Genomic DNA, 21,189 nt, shown 5'->3' with positions numbered 1-21,189 from the left:
AACCAGAGTTTCCTGAGAGAATTAAGCCCTTAATAAACAAAGATACAAATGACTAATTCCTCAGTTGTCCCAAGGATGGCATATAATTAGTACCACTACAGAATCACGAGAAATTAACTTGTTGCATGCAATAGATGTCTTAAAGCATTAGGGCTTAATTATTTCCCAACTTTCAGGTGAAAGGGCTACTCTAGGGGAGTAAGGAGCCTGGATCTCTGAATGTGTGGGGAGCAGAGGCCCAGTTCTCTGGAAGCATATTAAACTGTGACCTGAGCAAGAAAAAAACAAAATAAAACAAAACTCTGTACTTAACAAGATAAATAATGATAATACTAGATTGGGGCACCTGGGTGGCTCAGTCTGTTAAGCGTCTGCCTTTGGCTCAAGTCATGATCTCAGGGTCCTGGGATCAAGCCCTGCATTGGGCTCCCTGCTCAGTGGGGAGTATGCCTCTCTCTCTTCATTTGCCTCTCCCCTAGATCATGCTCTTTCCTGTGCTCTCTCTCAAATAAATAAATAAATAAATACAATCTTTTTAAAAAATGATAGTACTGAATTATAACTTATAGAAGAATGAATACAAACTGATATGTATTAATAATATAATAAAGACATACATAAGACAGGAAATTTTTTTCTTAGAGTAAAATTCTGACCAGTAAATGAGAAAGGAGTGATGCAAAATTTTTTAAATTACCATTTGGCAAGCATCATAGTAAATAACTGTTTAAGGCAAGAATCATCAATAGATACTAAAACTAAAAAGCACAAGGAGAAACAGTATCTTTACAGACTCAAAGTATCTCCTGAAAAGATACCAACTAATTAGAAAATAATGGTAACTTCACCATAGAGTAACCTAGCTAAACACATTCTTAACCAAGTGATTAAAGCTGACACCACCAGTAATAGGACCAAAAAGATACCTTGTGTCTTCTGATGTAATGCACTGAAAAAGACATGGCACTTACTAAAAATTTATAACCTGGATTTAATCAAGAAGAAATAAGAGACAAACTCAAGTCAAAGGATATTTTATAAAATACATGATCAGCACTCTTCAGAAGTGTCGAAGTCATGAAGGATTTATATTGTTCATTTCAAAGGAGATTAAGGAGACCTGATAACTAATGCAACATTTGATCCTGGATAAGACTCTGAGTCAGAAAAAAGGTCTTATATTATAAAGAACACTACTAGGACAGCTGATAAAAACTGAACATCTGTAGATTAGATATTAGGTACTAGTATTTTTTTTATTAGGTACTAGTATTATATCAAAGTTATTTCCTATATTTTGATGATTATATTGTGGTTATGTAAGAGAATATCATCTCTCCCTTTTAATTTTTTATTTACTTATTTTTTAAAGATTTTATTTATTTACCCATGAGAGACACAGAGAGAGAGAGAGACAGAGACAGAGATACAGACAGAGGGAGAAGCAGGCTCCATTGCAGGGAGCCCAACGTGGGACTCGATCCCAGGTCTCCAGGATCATGCCCTGGACTGAAGGCGGCGCTAAACTGCTGAGCCACCTGGGCTGCCCCCATCTCTCCATTTTTAAAAGAAACACACTTAAATATTTTGAAATATAGGGGCATCGGGGCACGTGGGTGGCTCAGTCGGTTAAGTGTCAACTCGGTTTTGGCTCAGGTCGTGATCTTAGAGTGGAGAGATCGAGCCCCACATCAGACCTTCCCTCTGCCCCTCGCGTTCATGCCCTTTCTCTCTGTATCTCTCTAAAATAAATAAATAAATCTTAAGGAAAAAAGGAAATAAAAGGGCATCATGCCTGCAATAACTGTCTTTTAAATGTTTATATCAATCATATATTATTTTATATGAACTTTTATTTCAATATTGCTTTAAAATATCTATCTTGATTCCTGAGTTTTTCGGTACCCACTCAAATTTTGTGCCCAAGGCAAATGCCTCATTCTCCTCATGTGAGTTCCAGCCCTACTATTAGAATTCAGGGGGGGAAAAACCATGTGTGCATAACACAGAAAAAGAATATGACAAAGCAAATGTGGCAAAATGTTAGTTAACATTTGAGAATGTGGATATAAGAATTCTCTGTTCTATCTGCAACTTTTCTAGAAGTCTGAAATTATTTCAAAAGAAGTTAAAAAATGAGTTCTGAATGAAAACATGGATATCTGGAAAATTAAAAAATATGTTTATTTCCAAGAAAATGGTTAAGCAGATCCATGACTGATTACAAAGCCTTCAAAAATCATGTTTTTGGGAGGGGCACCACTCCTCAGTCAGTGGAGCATGTGACTCTTGATCTCCAGGTTGTGAGTTCAAGCCCGCACTGGATGTAGAAGTTACTTAGAAATGAAATCTTTAAATAAAATTATAGACCCACAACTATATGGTTAACTAATCTTTGACAAGGCAGGAAAAGAATATCCAATGGAAAAAAAGACAGTCTTCAACAAATGGTATTGGGAAAACTGAACAGCTACATGCAGAAGAATGAAACTGGGAAACTTTCTTATACCATACATAAAAATAAATTCAAAATGGATGAAAGACCTAAATATGAAACAGGATATCATCAAAATCCTAGAGGAGAATACAGACCTCTTTGACCTCAGCCACAGCAACTTATTAGATATGTCACCAGAGGCAAGGGAAACAAAAGCAAAAATGAATTACTGGGACTTCATCAAGATAAAAAGCTTCTGCACAGAGAAGGAAACAGTTGACAAAAACTAAAAGGCAACCTATGGAATGAGAGAATATATCTGCAAACAACATGTCTGAATATACTAATATAAAGGTTAGTATCCAAAATCTACAAATAACAAACTTAACACCCAAAAAATAAATAATTCAGTTAAGAAATGGGCAGGAAACATGAATAGACACTTTTCCAAAGAAGACATCCCTATGGCTAACAGACACACAAAAAGACGTTCAACATCACCCATCATCAGGGAAACGCAAATGAGAATCACAATGAGATACTACCTCACACCTGTCAGAATGGCTAAAATTAACAATACAAGAAGCAGCAGGTGTTGGTGAGGGTGCAGAGAAAGAGGAACCCTCTTGCACTGTTAGTGGGAATGCAAACTGGTGCAGCCACTCTGGAGAAGTTTTGAGGTTCCTCAAAAAGTTAAAAATAGAACTACCCTAGGGCACCTGGGTGGGACAGTCAGTAAAGCATCTGCTTTCAGCTCAGGTCATGATCCTGAGGTCCTGGAATTGAGCCCCGTGTTGGGCTTCCTCCTAAGCAGGGAGCCTGCTTCTCCCTCTGCCTCTGCCCTTTTCCCCTAGCCCAGTTTGTGTTCTCTCAAATAAAGTTAAAAACAACAACAACAACTACCCTACAACCAAAGAATTGTACTAGGTATTTACCTAAAGGATACAAAAATATAGATTCAAAGGGGTGTGTGGAACCAGATGTTTACAGCAGCATTATCAACAATAGCAAACTATGGAGGGAGCCGCCGAAATGTCCATCCACTGATGAATGGATAAGATGTAGTATAGAGGTGCCTGGGTGGCTCAGTTGGGCATCTGCCTTTGGCTCAGGTGATGATCTCAGGGTTCTGGGATCGAGCTCTGCATTGGGCTCCCTGCTTAGTGGGGAGCCTTGCTTCTTTCTCTCCACCCTCCACACCCGCTCATGCTCGCTCTCAAATAAATAAAATCTTTTTTTAAAAATGTGGTATATATACACAATGGAATATTACTCAGCCATCAAAAATAATGAAATCTTGCCACTTGCAACAACCTGGATGGAGCTAGAGTGTATTATGCTAAGTTAAATAAATCAGAAAAAGACAAATGATCTCACTCATGTGGAATTTAAGAAAGAAAAGAGATGAACATATGGGAAGAAGGGAAAAAAAAGGAGAGAAGGAAACAAGCCATAAATAATTTTTTAAAGACTTATTTATTTAAGAAAGAGAAAGAGCAGTTCAACAGAAGGAGAGGTAAAAGGAAAGGGACAGGGGAAGCAGACTCCTTGTTAAGTGCAGAGCCCAACAAGGGGCTCCATCTCCCAACCTGTAGATCACGACCTAAGCCAAAACCAAGAGTTGGATACTTAAAAAAAAAAAAAAAAAAAAAAATTACTTTTGAGAGAGAGAGAGAAGTAGAGGGAGAAGCAGGCTCCATGTCAGGATCCCGACATGGGACTCAATCACAGGTCTCCAGGATCACACCCTGGGCTGAAGGTGGCACTAAACCACTGAGCCACCAGGCTGCCCAAGAGTTGGACACTTAACTGACTGAGCCACCCAGGCGCCTTGCCATACTGACTTTTTTTTTTTTTTTTTAAGATTTTATTTATTTGGACAGCCCCAGTGGCGCAGGGGTTTAGTGCCGCCTGCAGCCTGGGGTGTGATCCTGGAGACCCGGGATCGAGTCCCATGTCGGGCTCCCTGCATGGAGCCTGCTTCTCTCTCTGCCTGTGTCTCTGCCTCTCTTTCGCTGTCTCTGAATGAATGAATGAATGAATGAATAAATAAATAAATAAATAAATAAATAAATAAATAAATAAATCTTTTTTTTTTTTTAAGATTTTATTTATTTAAGAGAGAGGCATAGAGAGAGAGAGAGAAAGCAAGTGAGCAAGCAGGAGCAGTGGGGAGGGGCAGAGGGAGCAGCAGACCCCGCTGAACAGGTAGACTGTCTCAGGACTCGACTCCACAACCCTGGGATCATGACCTGAGCCAAAAGCAGACGCTTAACCAACTGAGCCACCCAGGCGCCCCTCTGCTATAAGTGACTCTTAATGACAGAGAACTGAGGGTTGATGGAGAGAGGTGGGTGGTGGATTTGCCAGATAGGTGATGGGCATTAAAGAGGGCACTTGTTGTGATGAGCACTGGGTATTGTATGTAAGGGATGAATCACTTAATCCCTTCAGAATCACTGAATTCTACTCCAGAAACCAATATTGCACTGTATGTTAACTAACAAAATTTAAACAACCCAAAAACTTTTAACTTAATAAAAGAAGATGTTAGTTGAAAAAAATTGTCTTTGGAGATCATTTAATGACAAGGAAAAAGTGCTCATTATAAGTTAACCAGAGCAAAAACTGCCTAAATATGCTATACAATGCCAGTTTTTATATGCACATTTTTACCTGAGCTTAAATAAAAAGGAAAACCACCAAAATATTAATGGGGTTTTCTTTGGGTGGTAGAATCAGGGGCAATTTACATTTTCTTTATGATTTTGTAGAATTTCTAAATTTAAAAGTAAAACATATTACTGCTAGAAGAAACATATTATTTTAATGTAAAGTATGAAACAAAACAGAACTATGAACCACCAGCTCTTTGTTAGTAAACAGTGAAAACAGTATTAAGAATTAGAACTGGGGGACCCCTCGGTGGCTCAGTGGTTGAGAATCTGCCTTTGGCTCATGGCGTGGTCCTGGAGTTCTGGGATCAAGTCCCACATCAGGCTCCCTTCAGGGAGCCTACTTCTTCCTCTGCCTGTGTCTCTGCCTCTCTCTCTGTGTGTCTCTCATGAATAAATAAATAAAAATCTAAAAAAAAAAGAATCAGAACTGGGCACCTGGGTGGCTCAGTTGGTTAAAGTGTCTGCCTTCAGCTCAGGTCATGATTCCAGGACCAGGTCATGATATAGCCCCACATTGGGATCCTTGCTCAGTGGGGAGCCCGCTTCTCCCTCTCCTCGCACCTCACTTGTCCTCTATCTCTCTAATAGATAAAATCTTAAAAATAAAAATATATAAAAATATGGCAGCACCTGGGTAAGCAGAGAGGTAAGCAGCCAACTCCTGGTTTTGGCTCAGGTTGTGATCTCAGGGTCATGAAATCAAGTCCCACATCAGGCTTACATTCAGCAAGGAATCTGCTTGAGATTCTATCTCTCTCACTCTCCCTCTGCCCCTTACCCCTCTCATGTTCTCTCTCTCTCAAATAAATAAATCATTAAAAAAAAAAAGAAAGAAAAAAGATCATACACCATGACCAAGCAGCATTTAGCACAGGAGTGCTAGGGTAATTCATCATAAGACTATCAATATCACATTAATAGAAGAAAAAACCACATGATCATCTTCATAGATGCAGAAAAAGCATTTAATAAAATTCAGCAATCTTCCATGATAAAAAAAGAGTCAGAAAAATAGGAATCAAAGAAACTTCATTAGCATGAAAAGGAGTATTTATAAAAATCCACAGCTAACATCATACCTGATGGTGCAAAACTGAAAACTTTTCTTCTAAGATTCAGAACAATACAAAAGTGCCTACTTTCACCACTGCTATTTAACAATGTGTCTATTGCAGATGATGTGATTCTATATACAGAAACCTCAAAAAATCCATTTATTTTTTTAAAAGACTTATTTATTTTAGGGATAGAGAGAGCATCCTCAAGTGCGGGGTGGGGCAGGGAGAGAAAGAATCTCAAGCAGACTCCCCATTGAGCGTGGAGCCCAACTTGGGACTCAATCCCAGCACCCTGAGATCATGCATGACCTGATCCAGCCGAAATCCAGTCAGACACTTAACTGCCTGAGGCATCCAGGTGCCCCCTAGAGAATCCATTTAAAAACTACTTATTAACAAATGAATTCAGCAAAATCAGCAAAATTGCCAGGTATAAGATTGACAAAAAGGAGCACCAGGCTCGCTCAGTTGGTTAAGCGCCCAACTCTTCATATTGCCTCAGGTCATGATCTCAGGGTAATGGGATGGAGCCCTGTGTGTGTGTTCCAACCCCCCAACTCAATGGGAAGTCTGCTTGAGATCCTCTCCCTCTACTCCTCCCTGCCCCCACCCTGCTCATGCATATTCTCTCTAAATTAAATTTTTAAATAAATAAAATTCTAAAAAGAAATCAGTTGTGTTTCTATACAACAGTAATGAACAAACCAAAGGGATATTAAGAATTAAGATAGTAAAGGGGGTGCCTAGCTGTCTTAGTCAGTTAAGTCTCTGACTCTTGATCTCAGGGTAGTGAGTTTGACCTGGCACTGGGCTCCATGCTGGGCATGAAGACTACTTTAAAAAAAAAAGAAAATAAAACAATTCTGCGGCACCTGGCTGGGTCAGCAGGTAGAGCATGCAACTCTCAATCTTGGGGTTCTGAGTTCAAGCCCTATGTTGGGCATAGAGTTTACTTTAAAAAAAAATTAGAAGAAGAAAGAAAGAAAACAATTTAAGTGGCACCAAAAAGAATAAAATACCTAGCAATAAACTTGACAGAAGTCAAAGATGTATGTGCACTGAAAACTACAAAGTAGCACTGAAAGAAATACACCGAAACTAATATAACATATTAGTAATATATAATATATATTAATTACATTGGGTTTTAAAATGCGTTTAAATTATCCTTATTGGTTTTTCTACCAACAAAAGAAATAGATTTAAGCAATTCCAACATTATAGAAATATACAATATAGAAACAAAAAAAAAATTAAGGTAAATCTAACCAAATGGAAGACAGGTCACGTTCATGGGTTAGAAGACTTAATATTGTTAAAATGGAATACTCTCTAAAGGGACCTACAGGGCAGCCTGGGTGGCTCAGCGGTTTAGCGCCACCTTCAGCCCTGGGCCTGATCCTGGAGACCCAGGATCGCGGTAGGCTCCCTGCATGGAGCCTGCTTCTCCCTCTGCCTGTGTCTCTGCCTCTCTCTCTCTCTCTCTCTGTCTCTCATGAATAAATAAAATCTTAAAAAAAATAATAATAAAGTGGAAACACAATCTCTATCAAAATTCCAATGGCCTCTTCTGTAGAAATGGAAAAGCTGATTCTCAAATTCACATGGAATTACATAGGCTCCAAATCGCCAAAACAATATTGAGAAAGAAAAACAGGAGCAGCACCTGGGTGACTCAGTTGGTTGAGCACCAACTCTCAGCGTCAGCTCAGGTCACAATCTTGTGGGCTGTGGGTTCAAGCCCCACATGGACTCTGCACTAAGCAAGGAGTCTACTTAAAGGTTCTCTCTCCCCTTCTCCCTCTTCCCTTCCCCCTCAAAATAAATAAATCTATTTTATAAAAGAATGAAAAACAAAGTAAGACGGAGACTTCCCAATTTCAAAACTTCCTACAAAGCTGCAGTATTTAAAACAGTGTAGGACAAGCATGAAGAGAGACATATAGACCAATGGAATTGAATTGAGAGTCTGGAAATAAAACATCTATGGCCAACTGATTTTCAATAAGTGTTAAAAACATTCAATGGGAAGAACAGTCTCTCTTCAAATAGTGCTAAGAAAACAGGATATCCACATGCAAAGAATCCACATACAAAAACTAACTCAAAATAGATCAATGACCTGAATATAAGAGCTAAAACTGGGGATCTCTGGGTGGCTCAGTGGTTTAGCGCCTGCCTTCAGCCCAGGGCGTGATCCTGGAGTCCCAGGATCGAGTCCCGCATCGGGCTCCCTGTGTGGAGCCTGCTTCTTTCTTTGCCTGTGTCTCTCCCTCTCTCCCTCTGTGTTGGTCATGAATAAATAAATAAATAAATAAATAAAAATTTAAAAAGAGCTAAAACTATAAAACTATTAGAAAAAAATGGGAATAAATATTCATGATCTTGGACTTGACAATTTGGATTCTCAGATTTGACACCAAAACTTTGTGCACCAAAAGACATTATTAAGAGAGTGAAAAGACAACATATACAACGGGATAAAATATTAGATAATCAGATATCTAATAAGGTTTTAATATCCATAATATATATGGAATTTTCATGACTCAACAACAAAAGATAAACAACCCAATTAAAATGAATAAGCAGGATCCCTGGGTGGCGCAGCGGTTTGGCGCCTGCCTTTGGCCCAGGGCGTGATCCTGGAGACCCGGGATCGAATCCCACGTCGGGCTCCCGGTGCATGGAGCCTGCTTCTCCCTCTGCCTGTGTCTCTGCCTCTCTCTCTCTCTCTCACTCTCACTGTGTGCCTATCATAAAAAAAAAAAAAAAAAAAAAATAAAATGAATAAGCAAACAATAACAAAAACAGGAACAGACTCATAGAACAAACTGGTGGCTTCCAGAAGAGAGGAGGGTGGGGAGATGACTGAAATAGGTGAAGGGAATTAAAAGGTACAAACTTCTAGTTATAAAAACAAGTTACGAGGGGGAAAGTACAGCACAATACATTGCAATAGCTTTGTATGGTGACAGATGGCAATTACTCTTAATACGGCAAGCACTGCATAACGTACAGAATTGCCAGATCACTGTAACATCATATAACTACAAACTATACGTCAACTATGTACTTCAATAATAAATGTTTTAAAGTTTGTTTATTTATTTATTTATTTATGAATGAGATAGAGCCCAAACAGGAGGAACACAGAGAGAGGGAAAGAGAATCCCAAGCAGATTCTGTGCTGAGTGCAGAGCCTCACCTGGCTTGATCCCATGACCCCATGATCATGACCTGAGCCTGAAACCAAGAGTTGGATACTTAACTGCCTATGCCACTGAGGCGCCCCAATAATATTTTTTTTTAATGGGCAAAGGACTTGAATAGACTTTTTTCACCAACAGCCAACAAGCACATGAAAAGATGTTCAACATCACTGGTCATTAATGGAGTGTCAATCAAACCACAATGATGTGGGTTCACATACACCAAGATGGCTTTAATCCAAAAAATGGTAAATAGGGATCCCTGGGTGGTGCAGCGGTTTAGCGCCTGCCTTTGGCCCAGGGCATGATTCTGGAGACCTGGGATGGAATCCCACGTCGGGCTCCCGGTGCATGGAGCCTGCTTCTCCCTCTGCCTGTGTCTCTGCCTCTCTCTCTCTCTCTATCATAAATAAATAAAAATTTAAAAAAAATGGTAAATGAATGTTGTCAAGGTTGCAGAAAAACAGAAACCCTTGAAAATTCCTGATGCAAATGTGAATTGGTATGGTCGCTGTGGCAAACTGGTTCTTCAGAAAGGTATACATGGAATTGTCAAATGACCCAGCAATTCCACTCTTAGGTATATACTCAAAAGAACTGAAAACAGGTACTCAAACAGATATTTGTTTATCAATATTCATGCAGCACTTACTATTCATAATCGCCAAAAGGTGGAAACAGCCCAAAAGTCCATCAACAGAAGAACAGATAAATTGCAGTCTATCTATGCAGTGGAATATTATTCAGCCATAAAAAGAAATGAAGTACTAACACACAGTACAACTTGGATGAACCCTGAAAACATGTTAAATGAAAGAAACCAGACACAAAAGCTCAAATACTGTATGATTCATATTCTGGATATGAATTATTCAGAAAAGGTAAATCCAAATATCCATAGAGAAGGAAAGTAGACTGATGGTTGCCAAGGAATGGGAGAAGGGGAACACGAAGAGTGATTACTAGGTACAGGGTGTTCTTCTGGGACATTGAAACAATTTTGAAACCAGAGGCGTGGTGGTTGCATAACACTGTGAATGCACTAAATGCTAAATGCCACTGAAGTGTGTACAGTTTAAAACAGTTACTGCATGTTATATGAATTTCACCTCAATTTTTAAAAATTATGCTAAGAAGCCAGGCTCAAAAGACCACATATTATATGATTCTATTTATTTTATTTAATTTTAAAGAGACAAAGAGAGAGAGGCAGAGACATAGAGGCAGAGGGATAAGCAGGCTCCCTGCAGGGAGCCCGATGTGGGACTTGATCCCAAACCCCGGGATCATGCCCTGAGCCGAAGGCAGACACTCAACCACTGAGCCACCCAGGCATCCCTCTATGATTCTATTTAAATTAAATACCCAAAAAATGGTAAAACCAGAAGGATAGAAGCAGATTAGTGACTGCCTGGGACTGAGGTGGAAAAGGGAAGCAACTGCAAATGGGCACAAGCAATCTTCCTAGGAAAATAAAAAGTTCTAAAATTGTAGTGATGGATGTACAACTCTGTAATTTACTAAAAATAATTGTGTGCTTAAAATGGATGAATTCCATGGTATATGTATTATTTATCAATAAAACTCATTTTAAAAACCCATTGAAAGCTTTTAGCCATGATTCATATCATTATTTTTTTTCCGGATTCATATCAAGTATAAGGAATGTGGAGAGGAAATGAAACAGAGGAAAGAGAAAAACAGGATAAAACATCACTCTTTTCCATTCAATAAATATTTATTGAGTGCCTACTATGTGCTAGGCTCTGGGATGAAGGTGGAGAACAAAACAAATCACCTGTCCTCAGTGGAGTTTATAATCTAACTGTGGTGACAAACAATAAACAAACATACCCTGTAATATAATAAGGTACAGACTCAGTAAATTCTGAAATATATTAATAGGAAGAAAATAATTCATCATCCCTTTTTTGTTTAGCATTACAGACAACTGTGAGCAGAAAAGCTTTAACTACTTTATGTGACAGCTTATGTTCTATTTAAACTTTTAAAAATGGTGCTCAGATTTTTTTTTAAGATTTTATTTATTTATTCATGAGAGACAGAGAGAGAGAGAGAGAGAGAGAGAGAGAGGTGAAGACACAGGCAGAGGGAGAAGCAGGCTCTATGCAGGGAACCTGATGTGGGACTCAATCACAGGACTCCAGGATCACGTCCTGGGCTGAAGGCAGGTGCTAAACTGCCGAGCCACCCAGGGATCCCTATGCTCAGATTTTTTAAACTCTGAGAACTTATAAACACAATTGATTTTTAAAGACAGCAGAAACTTGTCTAATCTTGTGTTAGTCACAGTAATCAAACTAGATATAACACTCTGTACATATTAAGAAAGAACTAAAGACAAGGGATGCCTGGGTGGCTCAGGGATTGAGCGTCTGCCTTCGGCTCAGGGCGTGATCTTCGGGTCTGGGATCGAGTCCCACATTGGGCTCCTTGTGGGGAGTCTGCTTCTTCCTCTGCCAGCGTCTCTGCCTCTCTCTCTCTCTGTCTGCCTCTCATAAATAAATAAATAAAATCTTAAAAAAAAAAATAAAAAGAACTAAAGACAAGAAACAAAAGACAGGGTGGGATTCTGATTAGAAGGCAATAAGAAGTACCTCTTCCAGCTTCTGGATATAGAAGACAAAAGTCCACTTGATTATAGAGATTTTGGGCAACAGAGCCTCAATTCTTCCTCAGGATTGACAAAATACTGCAATTTCCAGAAAGTTTCATGTGATTTAGGTAGCTGCTATAAGCCATGTTAAAGATTCTAAGTAAAGCTAGATAAGACAAAGGAGGGAAGTTATAAAGAATGTTAATAGTAAATGATATTCAACTGACTTTATAATCCTTTCCATTCACTCAAAGAGTGAACAGATTTACGGTTTCCAGTTTCTTTTAAGATAGACATATTTTTTGGGGAAAAAAAGAAAGATATATTTTGAATCTTGAACTAAGTTTGGCCTTTTTGTTGATATTAAAATGTCCTTTGGGACACCTGGATGACTCAGCGGTTGGACGTCTGCCTTTGGCTCAGGGCGTGATCCCAGGATCCCAGGATCAAGTCCCGCATTGGGCTCCCTGCATGTCTCTGCCTCTCTCTGTCTCTCATGAATAAATAAATTAAATATTTTTTTAAAAACCACACACACACACACACACACACACACACACACACACACATTCTCCAATGCCTTGTTCCATTTGTATTTCCATAAAGTTCTATGAGATAAGTTTGATGTGCACCAGAGTAAAGAATCATTGCTACAAATTGATAACATGTCACAGAATCAGAGTAGTTCAAAGCTTATGAAGCCTTTAAATCAGAACAGCTCTCCACCAATTCAAAGCTTCCATCTAACAGCAAACAGTCCACTTTTATTTTCTAATTTCAAGCTTTGTGCTTTGTAAATATTTAATCATGAATTTCAACATGTCTTTTAGGATATGAAGAAAATAGGTGGTTTCAATTCTCCAGTTCTAAAGCCTTTTGATATTCAGAAGAGTTGGCATATTTTCATGAAAGAGTAAATGTATATATTCCATTTCAGATTTTTGTTTCTTTTGAAAGCACTGGCATTTTTAGAGATACTATGCTACTAAGAAACTGGAAGATTCTTAATCCTCCAAGTACATAAATGTTGCAATTTAGAAGAGTCAGTTATTTTCCATTTTCAAAGGCACTAATTATTCTATAAACATTAACACACATTGCATCCAAGAGGTACCACGTAATATAGACTCTATCTTGGCTGCCCTCTGCCCTAATGCAAAGGTGTGAAGCAGCAGGTCAGACTTCTTTATCTTCCTTTATATGCCCACATTCATTTCCACATTTGCCACACCCAAGGCATTCTGTCAGAAATCAGCCTAGTCTGTTAAGAAAACTGGAAATCAATCAACTAAGCCTATCAAATTCTTTTTTTTTTTTTTTTTTTTTTTTTTTTTTTTTTTTTTCACAACCATCATTTATTTTTTTTAATAGTTAAGAGATTTTTTTTTTTATTGGTGTTCAATTTACTAACATACAGAATAACACCCAGTGCCCGTCACCCATTCACTCCCACCCCCCGCCCTCCTCCCCTTCTACCTCAAATTCTTTACATAAGGAATATCTGCCATATTTTCAAATGAGAAAAGCTGTACCACCAGCCTTCAATCTGTCATTTTACAATGCAAGTCATTTACTTATTTATTCATTCATTCATTCGTTTTAGAGCATATGTGGGAGGAAGGGGCAGAGGGGACGGAGAGGGGAAACAGACTATCCAAGGCTCCATCTCCCAAACTACAGATCATCCAAGAGTCAGATATTTAACCAACGGAGCCACCTAGGTGCCCCATAAATAATTTATTCTTAATATTTGACAAGGCTTTGCAGAATGGGGAAAACATAAGAATCACAAGATGTTTTAAAAGATCTATCCGGGGGGGGGGGGCACTCAAGAGTAGGGGGAGCAAAGAGAGAGGGAAAGGATATCAAGCAAACTCTCTGCTGATTGTGGAGCCTGGCTGGGGGCTTGTTCCCCTAGCTGGAGATCATGACCTGAGCTGAAATCAGGAGTTGGTCACTCAACCAACTGAGCAACCCAGGCGCCCCAAAAGTCGTAATAGATTTGAAGTCAAAGACAGATTTGCATTCTAACTTTAGAATTTAACCTCCCTAAGGCCTTGGTATTCTCATAAATTAACTCAGAATAGTATTATTTACCACAAATGACCTGAAGGAGGACTCAGTGACCCTATATTTAAAGGTACTATGACTGTAAAATTCTAGGGATATCACAATTTTGTATTTTTTCAAAATTGTAGATCTTTAAAAGACGAGCTCAGTTTCACATTTTTTCACAGCTGCTACTTCACTGTGTATATCCCATTCAAACCTTTTTTTTTTTTTAGTTACAATTTTTTAGTTCCACTATATGCAAGTACTGAACCAAGAATTTCAAATGCACCATTGAATGTAATGGTCTCAACAACTCTACTGCTATCCCATTTTGTAACGAGGAACCTAAGAGAATTGCCCTCAAATAGACAGTCACAAAGCTAGGGAGTGGTTAAGCCAGGATGTGATTTATGTAAATTTGACAACTCAGGAAAAACAGAGCTGTGATTAAATACAATGCCTGTTTTGTACTTTTTGGGAAAAATTCCACCACTGTTTAATTATGGAACCACAGCAATATACTGTATATTAGAATTACTTGGCTTGCTCCTGTGGAGGGATCATCACATCACACGCCTGCTCACTGCCTCCACCTGATAAGCTACTGCAGTCATGAATGCTCTTCCTCTCTTCTGTATCCCAGGGCCCAGCAAAATGAGCATCTGTCCAACTAAAGCCAGAATGCAGAGGGAAGCTGAAGGCCACAACAGGATTTAGCTGCTAGCCCACCTCCATCCCCTTCGCATCACTCAGTACCCCTTCCTCTTTCCATCTAGATATCTGGAGTTATCATTTAGGAGTGGCCTCTCTCAAACTTGAAGTCCTTGTGGGCCTTTACTCTCAACCCTGCCCATCACCGTCACTTCTAACTAGGTCACAGGACATGGTAGATGATCCAAGCTGAGCAAACTGTAGTGTTTCCACTGCCCCAGCGCAATGACTTGTTCTAAAATGACCCAAGCCAAGCTAAGAAAAGGACAGAAAAATTGTTCCTTCTTTTGACTGGATTAGGGAATGCTATAGGCAGTAGGGAGCCATAGAAGGGTCTTCTGCAAAGGAGTAGCAAGGTCATACATGCATCTTAAAAGATGATTCTAATAATAGCCACAGAAAAACACAAAGGAATAAAACACAGTGGGAAGACCAGTAACGGTCCTACAATAATAGTCCTGAGAAGAGATGAGGGATTAAACCAAGACAATGGTAACAATGGTAACAGGAACAGAGAAAAGAGAACACTCTGAAATTGCTTTCTGTCTCACTGGAAATATTGTACTAAAAGGAAAAACCTGTCTCCTTGAATCCCACATATAGAGATGAGCACTGTAGACACTTGATTCACATAATAAGTGATTTACTGAGTAATTGAAAAGCATTAAGATGAAGTGATTATGAGCACAAGAGTCTAAGCCATGCCATTGGGGTTCAAATCCCAGTGTTAAGTCACTTACTAGCAGTGTGACCTTGGATGAGTTATTTAACCCCTGTGCCTCAATTTCCTCATCTAAAAAATTGGGACAATAATAGTACCTACCTTATAGGGTTGCTGGTATGTAGAAAAGGAAACCCTTCAATTGGCTGATAAAAGACAAGCAGTAGCTCAGCAGACATACAAGGGGGAAAGACAGCATTCCAGGAAGAAGGGAAGGTATATCCAAAGGAGAAGAAACATAAAAAATGAGCTTGACTCATGACCTTTGCCCTCTCTAGAGCCATACTCCCAGTGTTAGCTAAATGACAGTTGGAATTCCAGCATCAGGGACTGTACCTAAAACTCAACTGGTCCAGAATGAAACCAATCACCATCAGATCTGCTCCTCCAGGCTCCCTACCTCGGGGGCAATGTCACCATCCTCTCCCACCAGACAGTTTTTTCTTTCTTTCTTTCTTTTTTTTTTTCTTTCCACCAGACAGTTTTAATTACTGCCCATAAACTCATAAACACAGAGACTGTAACAGTGGGTCAAGGGTGGATGGTTAGTCTGATGTAAACCATGCCTCACAAACACTTGCCAGGTTCCTGAGTATGGGACATAACTGTGACAAGGTCAGAAGAAGCAGAGGGGTCAAGTCAGGGGTGACACAGAGCACTGCCAACCCAGAGGCAAAAACCAACTCTGGAAACACAAACCATCCAGGCCCCAATGAATCGTCCCCTGCTGTAGGCTAAAAACCAACTTTGCATCAGGCTTTTCAAGAACTAGAACAACAACTTCCCCTACTTCCCTAATCCCCTTTAGCTATTGCTATATTGCTGATAATAATTCCATGTTTTCCAATCAAAGTTGTTATTGATAATCCAACTTTCTAAAGATTTTATACGGGCAAGTTCTCTGATTTTCAAGGATAGGGATTCAAGGATCAATAGAAGAGACTGCCCAACCAATTAGAGTTATCACACCAGTTACTATGATAGGTACGTAGCAACATTGTCTTTAATATTCACCACCCTTGAAAAAGGGTGGAATTAAAAGAATTCCTCTTTTAAGAATGAAAACTCTTGACAGAGCAAGGATATAAACCTAGGTCTGCCTGATTCTTGTAAGTCAGTTTCCAGTGAGTTTTGTTTTTTTTTTCCAGTGAGTTTAATTAACATGAGTAAGTCATCAAGCAATTGATCATATACGGATGTATGAGTATATTTAAAACACCTATTTTGGGCACCAGGGTGGCTCAGTGGTTGAGCATCTGCCTTTGGTTCAGGTAGTGATCCCAGGGTCCCAGGATTGAGTCCCGCATCAGGCTAGGGAGCCTGCTTCTCACTCTGCCTATGTCTCTGCCTCTCTCTCTCTGTGTCTCATGAATAAATAAAGATCTTTAAAAATCAATCAATCAATCAAAACACCTATTTTCTGGACCCTAAAAACAGAAAAACAAATCTTATAGCTGATGAATCAATTAAAGGAAAACATTCCTTTTTGATAACATTCCTGCTAACCCATAACACTATTTCACTGGGCTCAGTTCAGGCCCTTCTCACTACTGACTTGTATCATTATAATGGATTATAAGGAGGTCTCTTGGTATTCACTCTGGCCCTGCTTCAGACCAGTTCTTCACATTGCTTGCCTAGAGTACAAACATGATGGTGTCCCTCCTATTTGTAAGGCTTATTAATGGGTCAACAGCAGCATTTCCCAAACTTGTGTGGCCATAGAACTGTTTTAAACTGATAGAACATGAGCTGGTACTCACAATATCTACTGAGTGCTTGGACTGAAACAGAGAAGAAAAAATGGCCTTAGTAATTGATGCAAAAAAATAAAATAAACTTTATGGTCAAATTAAAAAACTGATTAAAAAGTTAAGCCAGGGATCCCTGGGTGGTGCAGCGGTTTGGCGCCTGCATTTGGCCCAGGGCGCGATCCTGGAGACCCGGGATCGAGTCCCACATCGGGCTCCCAGTGCAAGGAGCCTGCTTCTCCCTCTGCCTGTGTCTCTGCCTCTCTCTCTGTGACTATCATAAATATAATAAATAAATAAATAAATAAATAAATAATAAATAAATAAATAAATAAATAAAATTTTAAAAAAATTAAAAAAAAAGTTAAGCCATTTTTATTTTCTTACTAACAAAATTTTACAAATTATAATAAGAACATAAAACATATGTCACAGGGAAGCCCGAGTGGCTCAGCCCAGGGCGTGATCCTGGAGACCCGGAATTGAGTCCCACATCAGGCACTCCCTGCATGGAACCTGCTTCTCCCTCTGCCTGTGTCTCTGCCTCTTTCTCTCTCTCTCTCTCTTTCTCTGTGTGTCTCTCTCGTGAATAAATAAATAAAATCTTAAAAAAAAAGACACATGTCACAGATAAGTAATCAATGGAAATCACACATCATGCTAGTTAGTAAATATGAATCATGCACTGTCAGATGCAGATGCCAAGTCACACATGTGTTTATGATGCCCTACCATTCTTAATTTTTAGAATTATATAAATGTGTTTAGAATTCCTTTATACTTAAAAAACATTTTAGAAAATTACTCAACTGTCACTTTTCTTTTTTAAAATCCTATAACATCTGTGCTCGCTTTGGCAGCACATATACTAAAATCCTATAACATCTATAACACTGGCATCCTCCAGCTTTAGCAGGTGGCAAGATAACCCAGACACTTCTTACACTGCACAGTATGTCACTTCTCTCCAGGTCATTTTGTTCAGTGAAGACTGCAGTATATTTCCCCATGTTTAAGAAAAAAAGAAAAGAAAACAGTATGGAGGTTCCTCAAAAAATTCAATAAAAATACCATATGATCCAATAAGTCCACTACCGTGTTTACCAAAAGGAAAACACTAATTCAGAAAAAAGATATATGTAGTGCTATGTTTACAGCAGCATTATTTACAATTGCTAAGATATAAAAGAAACCTCAGTGTCCATTAATAGATGAATGGATAATGAAAATGTGTGTGTGGGGGGGTGTATAAGTCTATACATTGGAATATTATGCAGACATAAAAAGGATGAGATTGCATCATGTGTCAATATGGATGGACCTAGACAATACTATGCTAAGCAAAATAAGTCAGACTAAAAAAGACAAATACCATATGAATTCAATGTGAAATTTAAAAAAACAAATGAATAAAAAAACACCAAAAAGCAAAACCAGACCTATAGATACAGAGAACAAACTGATGGTTTCCAGAGGGGAGAGGAGTGAAGAGATGGAAAAAATATGTGAAGGGAAGTGAGAGATAGAGGCTTCCAGTTATTACATTCCACTTACATTCCAGTTATACATTCCACTTACATTCCAGGAATGTAAGTCATGGGAATAAAAGGCATACCATAGGGAATATAGTCAATGATACTGTAATAGCACTGTATGGGGACAAATGGGAGCTACACTTGTGAGCATAGCATAATATGTAAACTTGTGGAATAATTGTTACATCTGAAACTAATGTAACATTGTTACATACTATACTATACATTGTTACAACTATACTCAAAAAAGGAAAGGAAAGCAAAACAAAGGAAAGGAAAAGAGAGAAATGAAAGCGGGAAGAAGGAAGGATGGTCGGAGGGATAAAGGGAGGAACCAATATAGATGTATTCTATCTGTACACGTGTGCACATACATTTTAATGCAACAATATATTATCAAAAAAATTGAACATCAGTTGTTCTTAACTTTAGCTATCCATGAGAATCACCTGGAATCTTTTTTTTTTTAATTTTTTTTTAATTTTTATTTATTTATGATAGTTACAGAGAGAGAGAGAGAGGCAGAGACACAGGCAGAGGGCGAAGCAGGCTCCATGCACCGGGAGCCCGATGTGGGATTCGATCCCGGGTCTCCAGGATCGCGCCCTGGGCCAAAGGCAGGCGCCAAACCGCTGCGCCACCCAGGGATCCCAGAATCACCTGGAATCTTGTAAAAATTACTGACACTTGGGTCTCATTCTCCTTTAACTCCCCGCCCCAAATTATTCATTAATTGTTTGGATATGGAATCTGAGCATCGGGTTTTGTTTTTGTTTTTGTTTTTTTAAGCGCCCAAGGCTGGGGTACCTGGATGGCTCAGTTGTTTAAGCATCTGACTTTGGCTCTGGTCATGATCCTGAAGTCCTGGGATCAAGTCCCATGCTGGGCTCCCTGCTCAGTAGTGAATCTGCTTCTTCCTCCTCTTCTTCTCCCTCTTCCTCTCCTTCTGTGATCTTTCTGGCTCTTGCTCTCTCACAAATAAATAAATAAAATATTAAAAAAAAAAAAAGCTCTCAAAGCTGAAAACCATTGCTACAAGGGAGGGAGGGAATCAAGTGGAGGCTTTACGGATAGAAGCCAGACTTCTCTGAATTTACCTTATTTTGGAGATTTAACTTTGAACTGTGTAAATATCTTATATAGTTATAAAAGTAATTAAAAAAAATAATCCCCCAAACATAATTCAAATTAGTTGTATATTGAATTGAGAGGAGAACCATATAAAATAACTGTTTCAAGAGACTTGACCTGGAAATCCTAGTGAGGTATTATCCTAAAGATAATAACTCAAGAAAATCTTAAACAGTTTTCAAACATCATACTGCTAGTCTCATGATTCTGAGATTGTTACACGCTTTATGAGATAAAGAAAATGAGTAATTATGTTATTGAACAATAGCAATTTTCTGGCATTAGAGAAAGGACATACATTAGGTTAAATAAAAGCAGTACAGTCCTCAATGTGAGTTGGAAATATGACTAACCCCAGTAGCAATGAGCACCCCTACCATCCAGATTATGGTCTCCACCATTTTTGGCTAAAGCGAAGCAGGGCTCCTTGAAGAAATGCTGATTCCTGGTTTGGAGCTAAACATGTAACAATACTGGAAAATCTACTAAAAAGCAAGAATGCTAAAAGATACTACTAAGACCGGGATCCCTGGGTGGCACAGCAGTTTAGCGCCTGCCTTTGGCCCAGGGCGCGATCCTGGAGACCCGGAATCGAATCCCACGTCGGGCTCCCTGCATGGAGCCTGCTTCTCCCTCTGCCTGTGTCTCTGCCTCTCTCTCTCTCTCTGTGACTATCATGAATAAATAAATAAAATCTTAAAAAAAAAAAAAAGATACTACTAAGACCAAATCAAAACAAATTAGAGGAAACTTAAAGAGGTTCCCATTACACAAAGATGGAATAATAAGGGCAGCCCTAGTGGCGCAGCGGTTTATCGCCACCTGCAGCCCAGGGTGTGATCCTGGAGACCTGGGATCGAGTCCCACATCAGGCTTCCTGCATGGAGCCTGCTTCTCACTCTGCCTGTGTCTCTGCCTCTCTCTCTCTCTCTCTCTGTGTCTGAATTAAAAAAAAAGGGGGTGGGGTGCCTGGGTGGCTCAGTAGTTGAGCGTCTGCTTTGGCTCAGGTCATGATCCTGGATTCCTGGGATCGAGTCCCACATCGGGTTCCCTGCATGGAGCCTGCTTCTCCCTCTGCCTATGTCTCTGCCTCTCTCTGTCTGTGTGTGTCTCTCACGAATAAATAAATGAAATCTTTAAAAAAAAAAAAAGATGGAATAATATGAGAATCAAATAAGAACAAATGGCAATGGACTAAATCAACAAATACAATTAAATCCTTAACTTTATAATGGTATCTTTTTAAAGACTTAATTGGTCATCTTTGGAGGATACTAGAAAATCAA

The 21,189-nt window shown here is 39.1% G+C and overlaps 1 protein-coding gene across 3 annotated transcripts in view; it reads right to left on the bottom strand.

Annotated features, from left to right (window-relative positions):
* Positions 1 to 21,189, bottom strand: part of PRKAR2A (protein kinase cAMP-dependent type II regulatory subunit alpha) — a 110,777-nt gene that overhangs the window by 67,827 nt on the left and 21,761 nt on the right. The window contains exon 1 of one of the 3 annotated variants that reach the window (XM_049097989.1): positions 19,580 to 20,612. The exons of the other annotated variants lie outside the window; for them this stretch is intronic. Coding sequence (XP_048953946.1) covers positions 19,580 to 19,604 — 25 coding nt within the window. The 5' untranslated portion in view covers positions 19,605 to 20,612. Of the gene's footprint in view, positions 1 to 19,579; positions 20,613 to 21,189 lie in introns of those variants that run through there. 3 annotated transcript variants of the gene reach the window in all.

This window comes from Canis lupus, chromosome 20 (assembly GCF_003254725.2).
Source record: "Canis lupus dingo isolate Sandy chromosome 20, ASM325472v2, whole genome shotgun sequence".
NCBI lineage: Eukaryota > Metazoa > Chordata > Mammalia > Carnivora > Canidae > Canis > Canis lupus.
The sequence above is the reverse complement of the archived record's forward strand: the minus strand, read 5'-3'. Positions and strand labels throughout refer to the sequence as shown.